Raw genomic sequence first — 14,211 nt, 5'->3', positions numbered from 1 at the left:
TCCATCCAGCTGAAAGATTATACCTGTGGAATTCGGCTGAAAATCTTGCAGGTCTGTTGATTTTGATTTATAACTGCAAATGATAAGTAAATAAAAAAGAAATACTACAAAAACCTGAAGCTTTTATCAACTGTAGTAATGCTTTCTTCACCACTACTTTCTTCTCTCTTCAGTTTTCTCTCTCACCTTCCCTTTCCTTTTCAGCTGTGTCTCCTTACTATATTCCTGGCTGTGAATAGCTCTGCTGCCAACAGGGATGCGCATACACACCTTCCCTCATCTGTGCTCTGGCCACTGCCACCTCTCAGGGCTTGGTGCAAGCAGTGTACTGGTGTTTCACTAGGAGCTTGCTGAGACTTTTGTTCTTCTGGATGCTCTCCACACCATATAGAGCCTCAGAGTGGGACCAGGACAGCAGCAGGCCTGGGGCGGCTGGTGAGGACAGGCAGTGCTAGGGCTGTGTGACAGAGTAGGATGATGGAGCATCCTGGGGTGTGGCAAACAATGGCTGCCTCTGCTCCCAGGGATGCTTTGTCCTGATCTCTCCTGGTTACTTTTCAACTCCTTCTCTCCCCCTGTACTTCCCACTTTGAGGTGGGAGAAGTGTAGTTAATTTTAAGCCAGTACAGTCATTTAGGAGACTGGGAGGTGGAAAACCAGTTATCGGTTAACAGGCCTGATCTGAAGTGTGCTCTGCCTGACCCTGCTATGGTAGCAAGTCAGAGTGCTTCCAAGAAGCTGGCTTTCTGGAATTTCTGGATTCTTCAGAATCATTCAAAGCACAGGTTTCTTGTAAATGTGGATGTCATGCTGGCTCACAGGAGCACAGCTGGTGGATGCAGAGGGTAATACATACATGTGTTCTTGCAGTCCACAGTGAAGCTTAGCCAGGGATGAGGAAGGGCTGAGGGATTTGGAGTTGTTTAGCTTGGAGAAGGCTCCGGGGAGACCTCGTTGCAGCCTTCCAGTACTTGAAGAGAGCTTACAAATGAGATGGGGACCGACTCTTCATGTTCACTAATAATGATAGGAGGAGGAGGAATGGCTTTAAACTGAAAGAGGGGAAGCTTTAGATTAGATGCTAGGTGAAAATTCTTTAAACAGAGATTGCTGAGGTCTGGTGCAGGCTGGCCTAGAGAAGCTGTGGATGCCCCATCCCTGGAGGTGCTTAAGGCCAGGTTGGATGAGGCCCTGGGCAGCCTGAGCTGGTGGGGGCAGCCCTGCCCATTGCAGAGGGTTGGAACTGGGTGGGCTTTGAGGAGCATTTTGTCCTATCAAATAAATAAATGTATACAACTCCAGGATTAAAAATCAAACCAACAAAAAAGCAATCAAATGAAAAAGCAGACGTCTGTTTTAGAAAAACAAACAAACAAACAAAACTGGGTGGCTTTATAAAAGGAGAAATGGAGGTGGCAGCAAGTACTTTGCTCATTTGGGTGCAAAGTTAGCACCCAAGGATGATAAATGAGGTAGCTACTTATGATTAACAGGTTTTCTTTTTAGTGTGCATGCATGTTATGAGGTCTTGTTTATTTATGTCTGTGTTTTATACATTTATAATGGTTTATATTGTTCTAGCTAATATTTTGCAGCATGTCTTAAAAATAAGAAAGCCTCAATATGAGATGTAAGCGTTCTACTCTGCCAGTGAATTTTCTCTGAAAAATGAAGATGGATCACAATAGTCTATCTTGAATTAATATAAATGCAGATTAATGCAGTCAAATGTGTTATTTTTTCATAGATAAGTTACAAACACAATGCAGTATGACTTTCAAATATTGCAGTTTTGTTAAAAACAGATTTCTTTATAGTCACTTTTGGGAATAAATTTTACGTACCTTCTTTCAGATTAATCAATTTCAATTCATTTAGGGTGCTAACAGTTCAGTTCAGCAGCAGACAGATTTATATAAATGGATACCAGTTTTCATCAATTATGAAAATCAAGCACAGTGAAAATTCTAAAAGTTTGTTAAAATCTGCTTACTATTCTACAGAATCTCCCAGGGGACTGCCTGTGCTAAGTTCCAAATCACTAGAAAAAAAACTTAAAAAAAAAAAAAAAACTTAAAAAAAAAAACAAAAAACCCCGAAACAACCTTTCAGTGTTACCTATATTTCAGTGTGTAGTAAGTAATATACTTACTTACTATGTTATAATTATGTCATTTTTTTTTCCATCTACACACATTGGAAGAAAAATCAGATCCTGATGATGAAGTCAGTAAAAAAAAAAGTCAACTGGTAGCATATTTTGAAGTGTAAGAATCCAATGGGAACATGTTTAATGGCTTTCCAGATGGTCTAAAAATGATAAGTGAAGGAAAACTCTCCTTTCAGAATTGGACCAGGAGAGCAAGATGAGATTGAGTTAATGCTGTGTCTCTCCTAATTGAGGTTCAGAGCTTTGGTGTGTGTGTTAGCAACACTGTGTAACAGGATTTCTGTTAAGCACTGTTCTAAAATACTGTGATATTTTTCTTTTACCCAGGGCTTTTGGGAAAACCACACAAAACTCATAACGGAGTATGGACCTGTTTGTGGGTAAGCTTAGCTGTACCATAAGCTTTCTGCTTTGGTTTGGGTTCATTGGCTGGGAGAGGAGAATATACCATGACAAGATGCTCGTTAAAATGCAGAGTGCAGTATTTCAGTCTGGGTGATGGAGGTAGAGGTTATTTGATCACATGCAGAAAGTATCCTTGGCTTATTTTATTTCAGCATTTGGTGTTGGACTTCATTCTTCCTCTTTCATCTGCACATTCCTTCTATTTATGATGAAGAGCAGAAATAATTTAGTATCTTAAAAAACAAACAAAACCCACTAGTTTATGAAATAGTGTGAATTTGGCTTAGCTGTTGCTATTTATATTTATGCAAAAATAGTAATCTTAAAATACAATGAAGGAAATCTTAGAAATGAGGCATTCCTCTCTCTCTATAGCTCACTTGTGTTTCCTTAGAAGGTTATGAGAAGTAAAGGAGATTTTAGGCGGTTTATTCCTTCATCCTAGCGCTTCCATGTTTCTGTGAATATTATTTCATTTCCAAGATCTGCTTTCCAGTTTCCATAGTTCTAACTGGAAATGCAGTTGCTTTACTGTAACTTCTATTGCTGTGGTCAATTGGTGCTTCTAGCATAAATATTATTCCAATATTTAGGTATCAAATAATATCCACGAAGTATAGACAATATCAAAATTATTTCAAGTCACCTCTAAGGAAGCATATATGAGTGTTTGTGTATTTGTTCACAAGTAATCTAAATATGGTTTGGATGGTCTTCCACTAAAAAAAAAAAGCTCCATCAGAAAGAATTCAGACTCAGCTATAGAATGCATCTGATGCTCCAGTCACAGCCTTCTTGTGGTATTTATGCTCAGCCCTAAGGACAAAGTCCTGGGAGAAGTAGTGGAAATAATGAATTCCAAGGGTTAGATGCTTGTCTGAGACAAAGTTATACATTGTGTTGCCTGGCCAGGAATGGAGAAATATATTAATTAACAGTGTAGCAATTTGTATGTTGTGTAACAAATGGAAAATGACTGAAGCTTATTATCTCCGTGACCTTTGGTGTGATGACGTTAAATAACAATAATGTAGGAACAGTGACATTCCTTCCTAAGTGTATTCCCCTCCTTATTAATATCATACCTATTTTTTCTAAGCTGAGTTTGAGTTAAGTTGCTATTTAGTTGTCTGTTCACTTGACCAGGTAGAGGAGGCTTTCTCATGGGAGAAAGAAATATTTAATTACGGACTATGAGTAGATAGGTAAAAAGTTTTGTTCTTCCAGTCTACCCATAGCTGTCAAAGAATGAAACCTCTTTGCATTGGTTATTAAGCTGTATGGTGGTGGTAGTGGTCAGCAAGAACAGCTCTGCCTCCTTGGGATCTAGTAGGTGGGCAGATCGAGCGTAACTACATACCATTTATTGTGTGCTTGAGAAACTTAATTTGTGAGAGATCTGGGATGCTGGCAGGGAATAAATGCTGCTTTTGATATCTCCCAGGAAAACAAAGTTGGGCTCAAACATTGCTGTGCTTGAGGTGAGATTGATTTGCAGTTAAAGGAAGGCGTTTGAAAACCTGACTTACCGAGCTGGTGTTCAATAGGTGTATGGTATGTGTCAGGGGGTATTTATCATGGTTCTGTCAATTAAATAATTTTTTTCTCCTTCACTGTACATCTGTTAAATTATATTTGTGGTTCTTTGAAATAGGCAGTAAATGGTAGGTGTGCTTATGAGCACAACCCCAGCGAAGTATTGGATGTGGCAGTTGGAAGATGTGGCATTTTGCTTTTTCCAGATTGAAAACTGCTTTCCAATAAGCATAAAGAGCAATGATCTTTATTTCTACAGTGGTGAAGTGAGTTGAATACAAATCTTTGGAACTGAAGGCTTTTTTCTTTCTAAGGTCACTTGAATAGTCTGAATGATACCATCACAACTGTTTTCTTTTGTGTGTGAATTGGTTTCCTTGACAACAGGATGTCAAATCAACTTTTCAGCTTTAATCAAGTCAAAACAATATATCCCTTCCATTCCAAAAGGCCTCAAGTCGTAGAGAATTATTTCAAGTAAGGCTTTTGTAGGTCACAAAAGCATTTTTTTCTTCGCTCCTGTGTGCTGATCCAAAGGAGAGGTGATGGTATTACTCTTTTATATGGAGAGACAATGCAAATTGTCTTTGGATGTGAGTGCGTGCTGTGAAAACTGTCTGTTTCATACAGAGGTGGCCCAAGATGGAGGCCAAGGGGGAAACGAACAGCTCTGGTTTGCTACAAAAATAGAGGTGGAGCAAATCCGTTCAGTGGGGGAAATTTAAGCCACTGACATGACTTTTGATGAGATCATGCATCAGAGTGATAGGCTTTGGTTTAGCTGTATTTTTGAGCGTCTTCTACTTTAAAAAGAATAAAAATCTAACCTTTAAAATATATGTGCTGGTTCTCCATACCAAAAAAATACAAAGTGAAAAATATCCTGTTTGGAAAGCAATGTAGTCTTGGTTCTGGTCACTTTTGTCACTTATTTTTTGGATATATTCTTTCTTTCTGATGTTTTATTTTCACCCTGCTAAATCCAACTGTCTTTTTTCAATTGCAGACTATGACTACTGGTGAGGAATAGGTGGTAAGAGGAAACAAAGAAATAAAGAACTTCTGGGGTGAAGAGGAGAAATGAAGGGGTAGTGTGCTTGATAGAGTCACAATGGCAATTGCTAATATGTTATCATAGCTGTATAGGCAGTGATTTTATTTTATTTACATACATGCTTTGTATGCATGTGACCTCTTACTGTGATTGCATCGTTACTGCTTAATAGCACTGTGAATATTGGTGATTTGGAGGAGGGGAATAGTGCCAAAATAAATAACAGATTCTTGGCCCGACAATACACCACCAGTAAATGATGAGGAAATAGAACACAGCAACAAGGCAGGTAACTGCTTCTGGGATCAGTGAATCTATTCTGCCGTCAGCCACAGCAATGCATTTGGATGTGAGGAAGAATGTAAGAGTTCATAACACAGACATCATTGTGTATAATCACGGTAAGAATGGAAGATTTAAATCCAGTGCAATTTGTGGGGTGATACTTTTTCTTCATGTCCTATTGCATCTGAAACAACTTGCACCAGATCAAACCCTACTCTTACTCTTCCTTCACTTGAACTCTCAACTTCAACCTTCTGAGAGAAGTTTGCTCAACTGTATAGCAGAATAAGTGCTAACAAGGACAGGAACAAAGTATGCGGCAGAGGTGAAGAGAGAGGTCCAAAAGAAGCAAGAAGAGAGAGCTTGCATTAAACCACACCTAGAAATGAGGCAGTATGGCGTTTGAGTCCAGGGCTGTCAGGTTATGTACTACTAAGGGGAGTCAACAAGCTCAAAATCTGCATTTTCTGATGGCAGGGAGGGATTAATGAGAACGTTTCTGAGATCCAGTTGTAAGCCAGTCTCAGTCCACAGTAAAACCATCAGCAGCAAAGTTCAGCTTCTTCCTTCATGCTGACCTGCTGGCTTCCTGCGTTAGCATCCCACAGTCAGCACAGTATCACATGTCGAGATGCAGGTAGAAAAATGAGTACACTCCTGGAGCACTTTGTGGAAACACAGATGTGAGTGGAGTTCTATTTCTATCTTGTTTTGCAGCAGGTTACTTCAACACGCTTTAAAGTATACAAAGAAAGCAACTAAAAATAGGGCACACAATTTTCATAAGGTGTTTACAGAATTACACATTGTCTGATCTTTGGGTGTTTGTTTTTTTTTCCTTGAAGACTTCCTTGAATGATTTCCTAATAGATCATTATTGGAACCAAGACTGAGTCTGGTCACTTAAATGGTTGGGTAGTTTAAAGGATTAGGATAGATCATGCAGCCAGTCACTAACTTGAAATGTGTCCAGGGCTTAGTTGTGATTGTAAGCTACACTGGCAGCTGACAGCTTTTCAGAAGTCTATGCAGCTGGAGTTGTTCTGTCTTAATGCTTGACTTCTCCTCTCCTGAAAAAATGGTTGCTGCAGATGACACTAGTTAGCATTCCCGCAGATGAGTCCAGAGTCAAACGGTTGTGGACAAGAAACAGGTATTTCTTGCTGTGCCTGCTGGCCTCTGCAGCAGGGCTGAGGCACACCGGTTAGTCCCTGCAGAGGTCTAGGGCTTTCCCCTTTTGTGTACAGAAGAGTGACATACTTTTCTGGGATTTGGAAACCTGGAACTTTACATGAATCAGTTTCTCTCCTTAAACACTATGTTGAGGACCTGAAGTGGGCAAGGGCAGGATTTCACCCTGCAGGGAACAACTGCTATCTTCATCACACACTTAATTTACCTGAAGTAGCAACGTTTTTGCTGCCGTTTTAATTTCACAAGCTTGTTGTTGTTGGTTTCTTTTGTTTGTTATTGCAGTTGTGTTTTTTACCTCTTGGTTTCCAGCATTATTCAACTCTAAGTGTCTCTCCACAGTAATCCCAGGAAAGGTGTTCTCATTTTTGTCTCTGAAGGCTCATGCAAAGAATTAATGTAGTTTTATGAAACAATCTTACCCTGTTTGGTTTCCTCTTTTACACTGGGGGTCAATGGACTTACTACCTCTCCCATGGCCCTGTCTGTATTTTGATATTTTAAGCAATTCACTTTTCATATTTCAGCTAGAGAAAATCATTCCTGGGCAAGTAGGGGAGAATGAATTTAAACAAGCTTCCTATTTCTGATCTGTAGCTCCTCATAATCTCTGTCTTGCATTTAACCTGATAAAAATTTTTGGTAGGCTCACTTGCTTGGATTTTTGCTTTCTTAGAGCAATGCAATTTTTTTTTTTTTTTTTTGCCAGAGTCAAGGCTTTCGTAATCTGTCAAGATTCTTTTCTTCAGTGTCTCTTCATTTCTGTATTTTGATAAGGCCCTTTGACTCTATAGGATCACTGAACACACCTATAACTGCTGTTGTGAAATAATTCTTTTTCCTTTAAATAACTGCAACCTGTGGACATCACACAGAAAACCCTTAAACATGTTTCTAACTTTGAGCACAAGAGTAATGCCATTAAAGTCAATAGTGCTACTCAACTTGCTTCGAATTAGGCAGAAGTTTATCTATCCTGATGAGTCAGCACTGTAAAAGAAACAATTGCATTTGTGCTGAAAAATATTTTAACTGCTGTTGGTACACATAAACACCTAGGTTTATTGTAGCTGAAAGAAGTTAATGGGGAGAAAAATATTTCTTCCCCCTCTCCACCCTCTCTTTTGACAGCACTTTGCATGTAGACAATTTTATTGTTCCTCTGTGTAATGCGCTAGCCGTTCTCTCTGAGATGGAAAAGATTATCTCAAAAATTGACTGAACAATAGGGGAAATCTTAATATCTTATGTTAAACTCTTAAAGCACAACCCTCCCTTTTGGTTTTAGTTAACACTTCTAGAATTTGCTGATAGTAACCTATTTTTAAAAAGTCTTTGTAAAAAAAGAACCCAAACCTAACAATTTTTCTGGCTGAAGTTCAGTGCCACAGTGCAATGGTACATTTCCACCCAACTCCCCACACTTAACCATAATTAGGTATTGGTTGCATTTAGTCCCTGTAGTTAAATCAAGCTGCTGGAACAGCTCATGCAAATTACTTAGAGGGATATCATCACCAGTCTCTCCTTCTCTCTAGAGCTAATTGGTCTTGAAAACATAGTCTTTTATGGGACTAGTGCCTAGAGATTTACCCAAAAGGTGGCATACCGCACCGTTTAGAGAATTGGAGTCTAGTGTTATTGTTGCAGTTGTAATAGGTTTTGTGGGCTGCCTGCTCATTATGAAGAGTTTAACTTTGGTGTATGGAGGCCTGTGGGATGCAGTTTATAGGCAGAATTTATGGTAAATTAGTTGACTAGTTTAATTCTGGTATGTTCCAAATGTGCTTTGGTTTCTGGGACATTGCAAATTGATGCTCAGTGTACGAGTAATGTTGAAGGCATTCATTAATGAGCTCTTAGCCACGGACAAAATCTTGCATGTGGACTCTGATCTCCAAGAAGAACCATATAATTTCAGCTTGTCCACTCTGTGAAGATTGTTTTTTACTTTGTCACTGTATCCTTTTGTAGTCCCTGTTCCAAGGACCCTTTTGTTCTCGGTATTCACAAACACTGACTCAAAGGCCCACTGAAATGTCATGGTCACAGCCTTCAGTACAGGTGAAGCCATTTGGATTGGAAAGTTTAATGCAAGTGATGCCTCAGAACCTTCTGTCTCCTTTGAGACCTCAGACGTTTCCCTGGGTTGTCTGTAGTGCAGGCATGTGCTCCCTGCTGCATTTTTTTCCAAGCTTCTCTCCTCCATCTCTAACTGCTCCATGACTTTACTGCAGCTGTCCAAGCTGACTTAAGTCAAAGACCTGATGTCATCTTTTACACCTCTGGAAAGGGAGTGTGAAATACAACCAAAGGAGGCAGATATTTTATACATACTTGGCAAGGCAACAAAGGAGAGTGTCTGTCAGCTGCACCATGTTCCTAATGCTCATTTCTGTATATTCTGATGTGGTTGTAGCTTCAGTGAATTAGTGTTTGCACAGAGGGAAATTCCCTGCTCAGGACATCTCCATGGAGTTGGTGTTGGCTGGACATGGAAAGGCTCTATGAGGTCAGCCAGAGCTACATCTGCTCTGAAGCGGTAGTGTGGGCCCTTGTAACATACCTCAGCATCAGAGGAACTTGACTGAATCATGGTCTACTTCTTCATCTGCAGGTACCAGCTGGGGCTGAGTGCAGGTTTCACCTCTGCTTGCTCCCAGGGAGGTGTTTCCTAGTGCCCACGTTTCCTTTCGCATCGGTAGTGAAGCACTCAGCTGTTAAAGCATAATCCTTGTGAACTGAAGGTTAAGATTATTTGAAAACTGTTTCATTAGGAAAAAATGCTGCCTGAGTAGCATTTTACATCTTATATACAATGCAGGTGATCTTTGATCTGTACTGCCTGCTTCTTAGCTAATTAGTGCTGAAAATCATCATTTTAAAGGTTTGGGATGTCACTGCTTACCAGATTTCCTCCTCTTATTGTGTAACACTTCTGATCACTACCTGCATACCAGGATGTATCATCTTAAATTAAGGGAGGAGGAGGGAATGTTCTGAGTGAATACTGTAGTTACAAAAACTAGTTTACTAGACTTAATTTCACCTTGAATCTATCCTCTTCACCATCTACCAGAACCTGCATTCTAATTTTCTTAACAGGCTGTAAAGGCCACCTTGTTATTTTTTCTCTTTTCCACAATTTGGAAAGAAATGTGCTGAGGGGTTTTAAGACTGAAAAATCTGGTTTGTTGTTTTATTATCTTATTTGAAAGTATAGGAAAGTAGCAGTATTATAATCAATGCTTTATTAGAATTTTCTATAGCATCTAGAAGTAATGCTGCAAATCTGAAGCAGATTCATATAATACATCATGTCTAGTAGCTATTCATGGTCTCTGACTTCACCAGCTACGTATCTGATTATGTATGTACTGTAGTGTTCCCTGTGCCACAAAAGGTAAATTTTAAAGGAAGCTCCTGAATCACTTCCTCTTTCTTCACACAGGAGGAAAATGCATCATCACCCCCAGCCCCTTCCCTCTCTTGAGGTCACTGCCTTTCCAGATTGTTTCCTGCTGCCAGTTTACCCTTCTCTGTGGCAGCAGAAAGAAATCCAGAACAACTCATGTCTGCCTTCTCAAATGCCATGAGAAGCATCAAACAGAAGGGATTTCCCTTCCCTAGCAAAGAAGAGGGTGCAGAGAAGAGGCTGGAAACCAGCAGCCAGCTGTGCATCCCAGTTTTCTGCCAGGAGCTCCAGGAGGCTACTTCTAATCAGACCTCTCTCTGTGTGCTGGGGAGTCCTTAGCAAAGACCTTGTGAAATCTCCTCCTGCAAAGGCACCCAACTGTAGTGAAGGAGTGGACATGGGGGTGGCTCCCTTTTATTTTCTTGGAAATTGTCATGTTTTCCTCTTTGAGGATTACCACTGCTGCCTTGCCCAGGTATATACAGAGGCACTTCCCGTTCTGTTACTACCTCTTGTCCTTAGATAGTTCCACCACTTTGGCTCTGGGGTGATTTTCTGTTTTAATTTTTACCTTGATAAGTTTGTTTTGTAGTCATCATTTTCATGCTTATAGCTGTATTTTTTTCCCTAGACAATTGCTCTGGCTTTGTTTTCTTTCTCTTCCTTTCCACCCTATGACATCTTCCCCCTGTACTCTAATTTTTGTTCCTCCTTTATTTTCTTATCCATGTTGAGCTGAAAACAGTAATATGACCTGAAAATTTTTACGTCATTCCAAGGTTTTTATGTACTTCCATAAATCTCTTCATTACTTTTTTATTGTTTTGTCATATATTGGTTTTAGTTTTTCCTCTACCTTATTAGTCTGGGGATCAATTTTAGTCTACTATGTTTTATTAGTTGTAAAAGGAACAAAATATCTCCTTTTTCTTTGTTGGTTTGGCACCATCTTCAAATTACCCTTTTTCTCTCTTTTGACTACCTTTTTTCCTTCCCTGGAGAGTCTGCGTTATGTCAGACCTTCTGCTGGTAGTGAACTGGCTATGATTTTGTCAGGCAGTAGGCAAAAGTGCAGCCCACTACAGGGAAAGAAGTTGTTTTCAGCTGTTATGCTGTTGTTTTTTTTTTTTTTTTTCAGACTTGGGGAGTGTGGAATGAGCTGTGCCACCATTACCCTGGGGATTGTGAATCTTTCTTTCCTTTCATTAAATTTGGTAGCTAAACTGAAGGCTTGTCTTGAAGGAGGATTTATTTTAGTCAAACTGATAAAATTGTACTGGTATAATTAAACAGCTACCATAATGTCAAAAAAAAAAAAACAAAAACCCACACCTCATCCCTTGTATAAACACAAGTTCTGGAATGGCACAAATTAAATCAAGGATAGAAGTGACCAATTCCTCTGGCAGTTATATTGATATGGGCGTGCTCCCATAGGAATTTTTCCTAGTCTAACAGTATTAAAATTCAAACCATATCTTGTCCTAGAATCTCTTCTCTTCCCCCCATGTAAACAAGCCTGAAAGTAGTGGTCTGGACATTCAAGCTGTTGTTTACTGCAGTGTAGCTCCACTAAAGGCATAGAACCATGATTATTTGAGGATCTTGACCCAAAGTTTTTAGGTTTCTCTCATGTTATATAACTTCAATTTTTTGAATGATGATACCTACTGAATAAAATTAGGTTTGGTATCCAGACATCTCAAAGTAGTTTACAGAAAAAGGAATGAGAAGGGAGCAATGTTCTGACTCTGTGAGGGCTTGCAGTAGCCATTTTATCACTGAGCAATAATGCAAGCTTTTCTCTCAATGTTGGAATCTATTTTATTGAAAAAGGGTTTGGCAAGGACACTGGGAATTGCTGCCGTGTCTTTCAAAAATGACATTACAAGAGGATCTTGGTTCTTGGGGACCTTTTATCCCATGGAATATCGTATGAAATACTCTATGAAGGACAAAACAGTGTGAAAGCAGCTTAATGATTTTCTGTTTTCACTAACTCCATTTGGTCCAACAGGTAACAAATAAACTATGCTTGGGATAGGAGAATGAGCAAGTCAGTCTACAAGTGGCAAGTCTACAGAGGCAAGGATTAAAGCAGATCAGATAGTAGTGTAATATCACATGGGCAAATGTTGACTTTTAAATATTAAATTAATTTCTATTAAAATTTAAATTCTAATTTTTGAGGCAGACAAATGTATTGCAAAATTATAAAATTAATACTTGAAGTGAATAAACTTACTTACTGCAGACTTAAATTTCTCGAGTCAGTGGCATTTTGTTTGCTTTTGTCTAGTAACTAGCACAACTGGATTTTCATCAATAGTGAAAAACAGAACTGAGCTTGTGGAAATAGTTAGTGTTGACTTCCTTAGCGAAATACTTAAAAGCCTAAAAGTTATGTTTTTATTTAAGTAGCCCCTGATGCCCCATAGATACACTGTTGTGTTTATACATACATATGACTGCTGTAGATATTACATTCTGAATAATTTCCCATCCCATGAATCTTTTGAACTTGCCATTCTGAATACTGCATTTCTTCAGGCTTCTTTTCACACTATTTGCTCTGGCTGGCACCCTCAAAATCTGCAGGCTGTCACCGCTTGCCCTCTTCTTCTGGAGGAGTCGAAGTAGTGGGTTGTGCTGAGGTTAGAGGGGAAGAGGCTTTTGCTAGCAGCACTGAAACTACCTTGAAGGCAGCATTACATATTTAACTGTAAGGTCTCTGCTGGATTGAACAGGCTCCAGGTGAGGACAGTGTGATCAATAAGTACAAATATTAAAAGTGGTGCCTTCTCCCTTCCTTCTTTCCTCTTTCTTCTTTGTCTACAGGACAAAGTAGAGGTGTCTGAATCCCCCAGGCAGTTGCTCATACATTTACATTTGCATTTGCTGGGTTTATAGCAAAATTGTTCCAGCTTTTGGGAGGGGCAGCTATCAAAGATGTACAGGCACTGCCATTGTATTTTATTGTTCCAGTCCATTTTTCTCTGTGAATGCAGGTGGGAGTTTTTCAGTGGGTTGTTTTTTTTGTTTTTGCCTTCTTTCTTCTAAGCATTTATAACCTTTTTATTGTCAGTCTTCAATCATTTTTGATAGATCAATATATTTACTTCAGTGATGGTTCTTCCCACAGCTGTGTGTGTATTTTTTTGCTTTGTTTATAGGGGCTATGCATAAATTCAGTGAGTTGCATCTCTGCTATGCTTCTCTTGCTGCATGAGGATCAAGCGACTTGATCTTGCCCTAACAACTTTGTTTATAAGGAATATGTATTGTTTGCATTGATCTGCTTTCAACTTGTTTTACCTGTTTCCTAGGTAGACTTCAATCAATTAAAACTGCAAGCTTTGGTTCAGAAATTTTCTACCCAGAAGTATGAGGCACAAATAGTGTCGCTGCATGTGCACTCTACTGTCTGAAGGGGAGGGTTCTTGGAAACAGTTCCAGCAGGCATCAGAGACCCAATGGGTTTTGGAAGTAATATAGCAAAGCAATGTTGGATGATAACATTTACTCAGACAGCTCAGAAATGAGGCAAGTCCCCAGGAGTCCTGAGGCCTTTAGCCAAGCAGCTGCAACTGAGCCAAAGAAGAGAAATTCTTCAGTGTACATCTCGCTGTCATTTCAGGGTGACCAAATGTGGGCCCAGGACAGCTGTCTAAAGCAGTCATGAGCAGAGGTTGAATGTGTGCAGCGTGTGCATGGGGGTGGGGTCCCAGCACTGGTGTGATGCTCTGTGCTGGGACTGTTCTTCCTTCCTTCCTTCAGGAGGTGGGTGAGCAGAACTTGCTGCTCCAGAATGGAAGACAGGTACATGGAAGAGGAGTAAATGAGCCCTACCATCATTAGGGATTCAGATTGTTTCAGGATAAGTATGTGCAACTTGCTATAAAATTCACCCCCAAGTCTTCCACAGGGGGAGGAAAAAAAAAAGAGCAGCAAATGAAGTGTATTTATTACAATTGATACTACATACAAGGAGTTCAATGGAAAAATAGGTCAACTAGGCCATGCTCTTATTAATATTACTATTTGAAATATGATCTGCGGTGTATGACTATGCATTAAATACCGGGTCAAACCCTTGAACTTGCATGAATTCAGTGAGGTTTAATAATGTAAAACAGGTGTTCACATTAGCAGTTT

The 14,211-nt window shown here is 39.6% G+C and overlaps 1 protein-coding gene across 8 annotated transcripts in view; it reads left to right on the top strand.

Annotated features, from left to right (window-relative positions):
• The window catches only part of TBXAS1 (thromboxane A synthase 1), a 248,415-nt gene that overhangs the window by 87,154 nt on the left and 147,050 nt on the right, over positions 1-14,211 (top strand). For 7 of the 8 annotated variants that reach the window (XM_021387758.1, XM_021387751.1, XM_021387780.1 and 4 more), the window contains one exon: positions 2,498-2,550. The exons of the other annotated variant lie outside the window; for it this stretch is intronic. In XM_021387758.1, coding sequence (XP_021243433.1) covers positions 2,498-2,550 — 53 coding nt within the window. The remainder of the gene's footprint in view (positions 1-2,497; positions 2,551-14,211) is intronic. 8 annotated transcript variants of the gene reach the window in all.

The sequence above is a fragment of the Numida meleagris genome, chromosome 1 (assembly GCF_002078875.1).
Source record: "Numida meleagris isolate 19003 breed g44 Domestic line chromosome 1, NumMel1.0, whole genome shotgun sequence".
In the NCBI taxonomy this organism is placed as follows: domain Eukaryota; kingdom Metazoa; phylum Chordata; class Aves; order Galliformes; family Numididae; genus Numida; species Numida meleagris.
The sequence above is the reverse complement of the archived record's forward strand: the minus strand, read 5'-3'. Positions and strand labels throughout refer to the sequence as shown.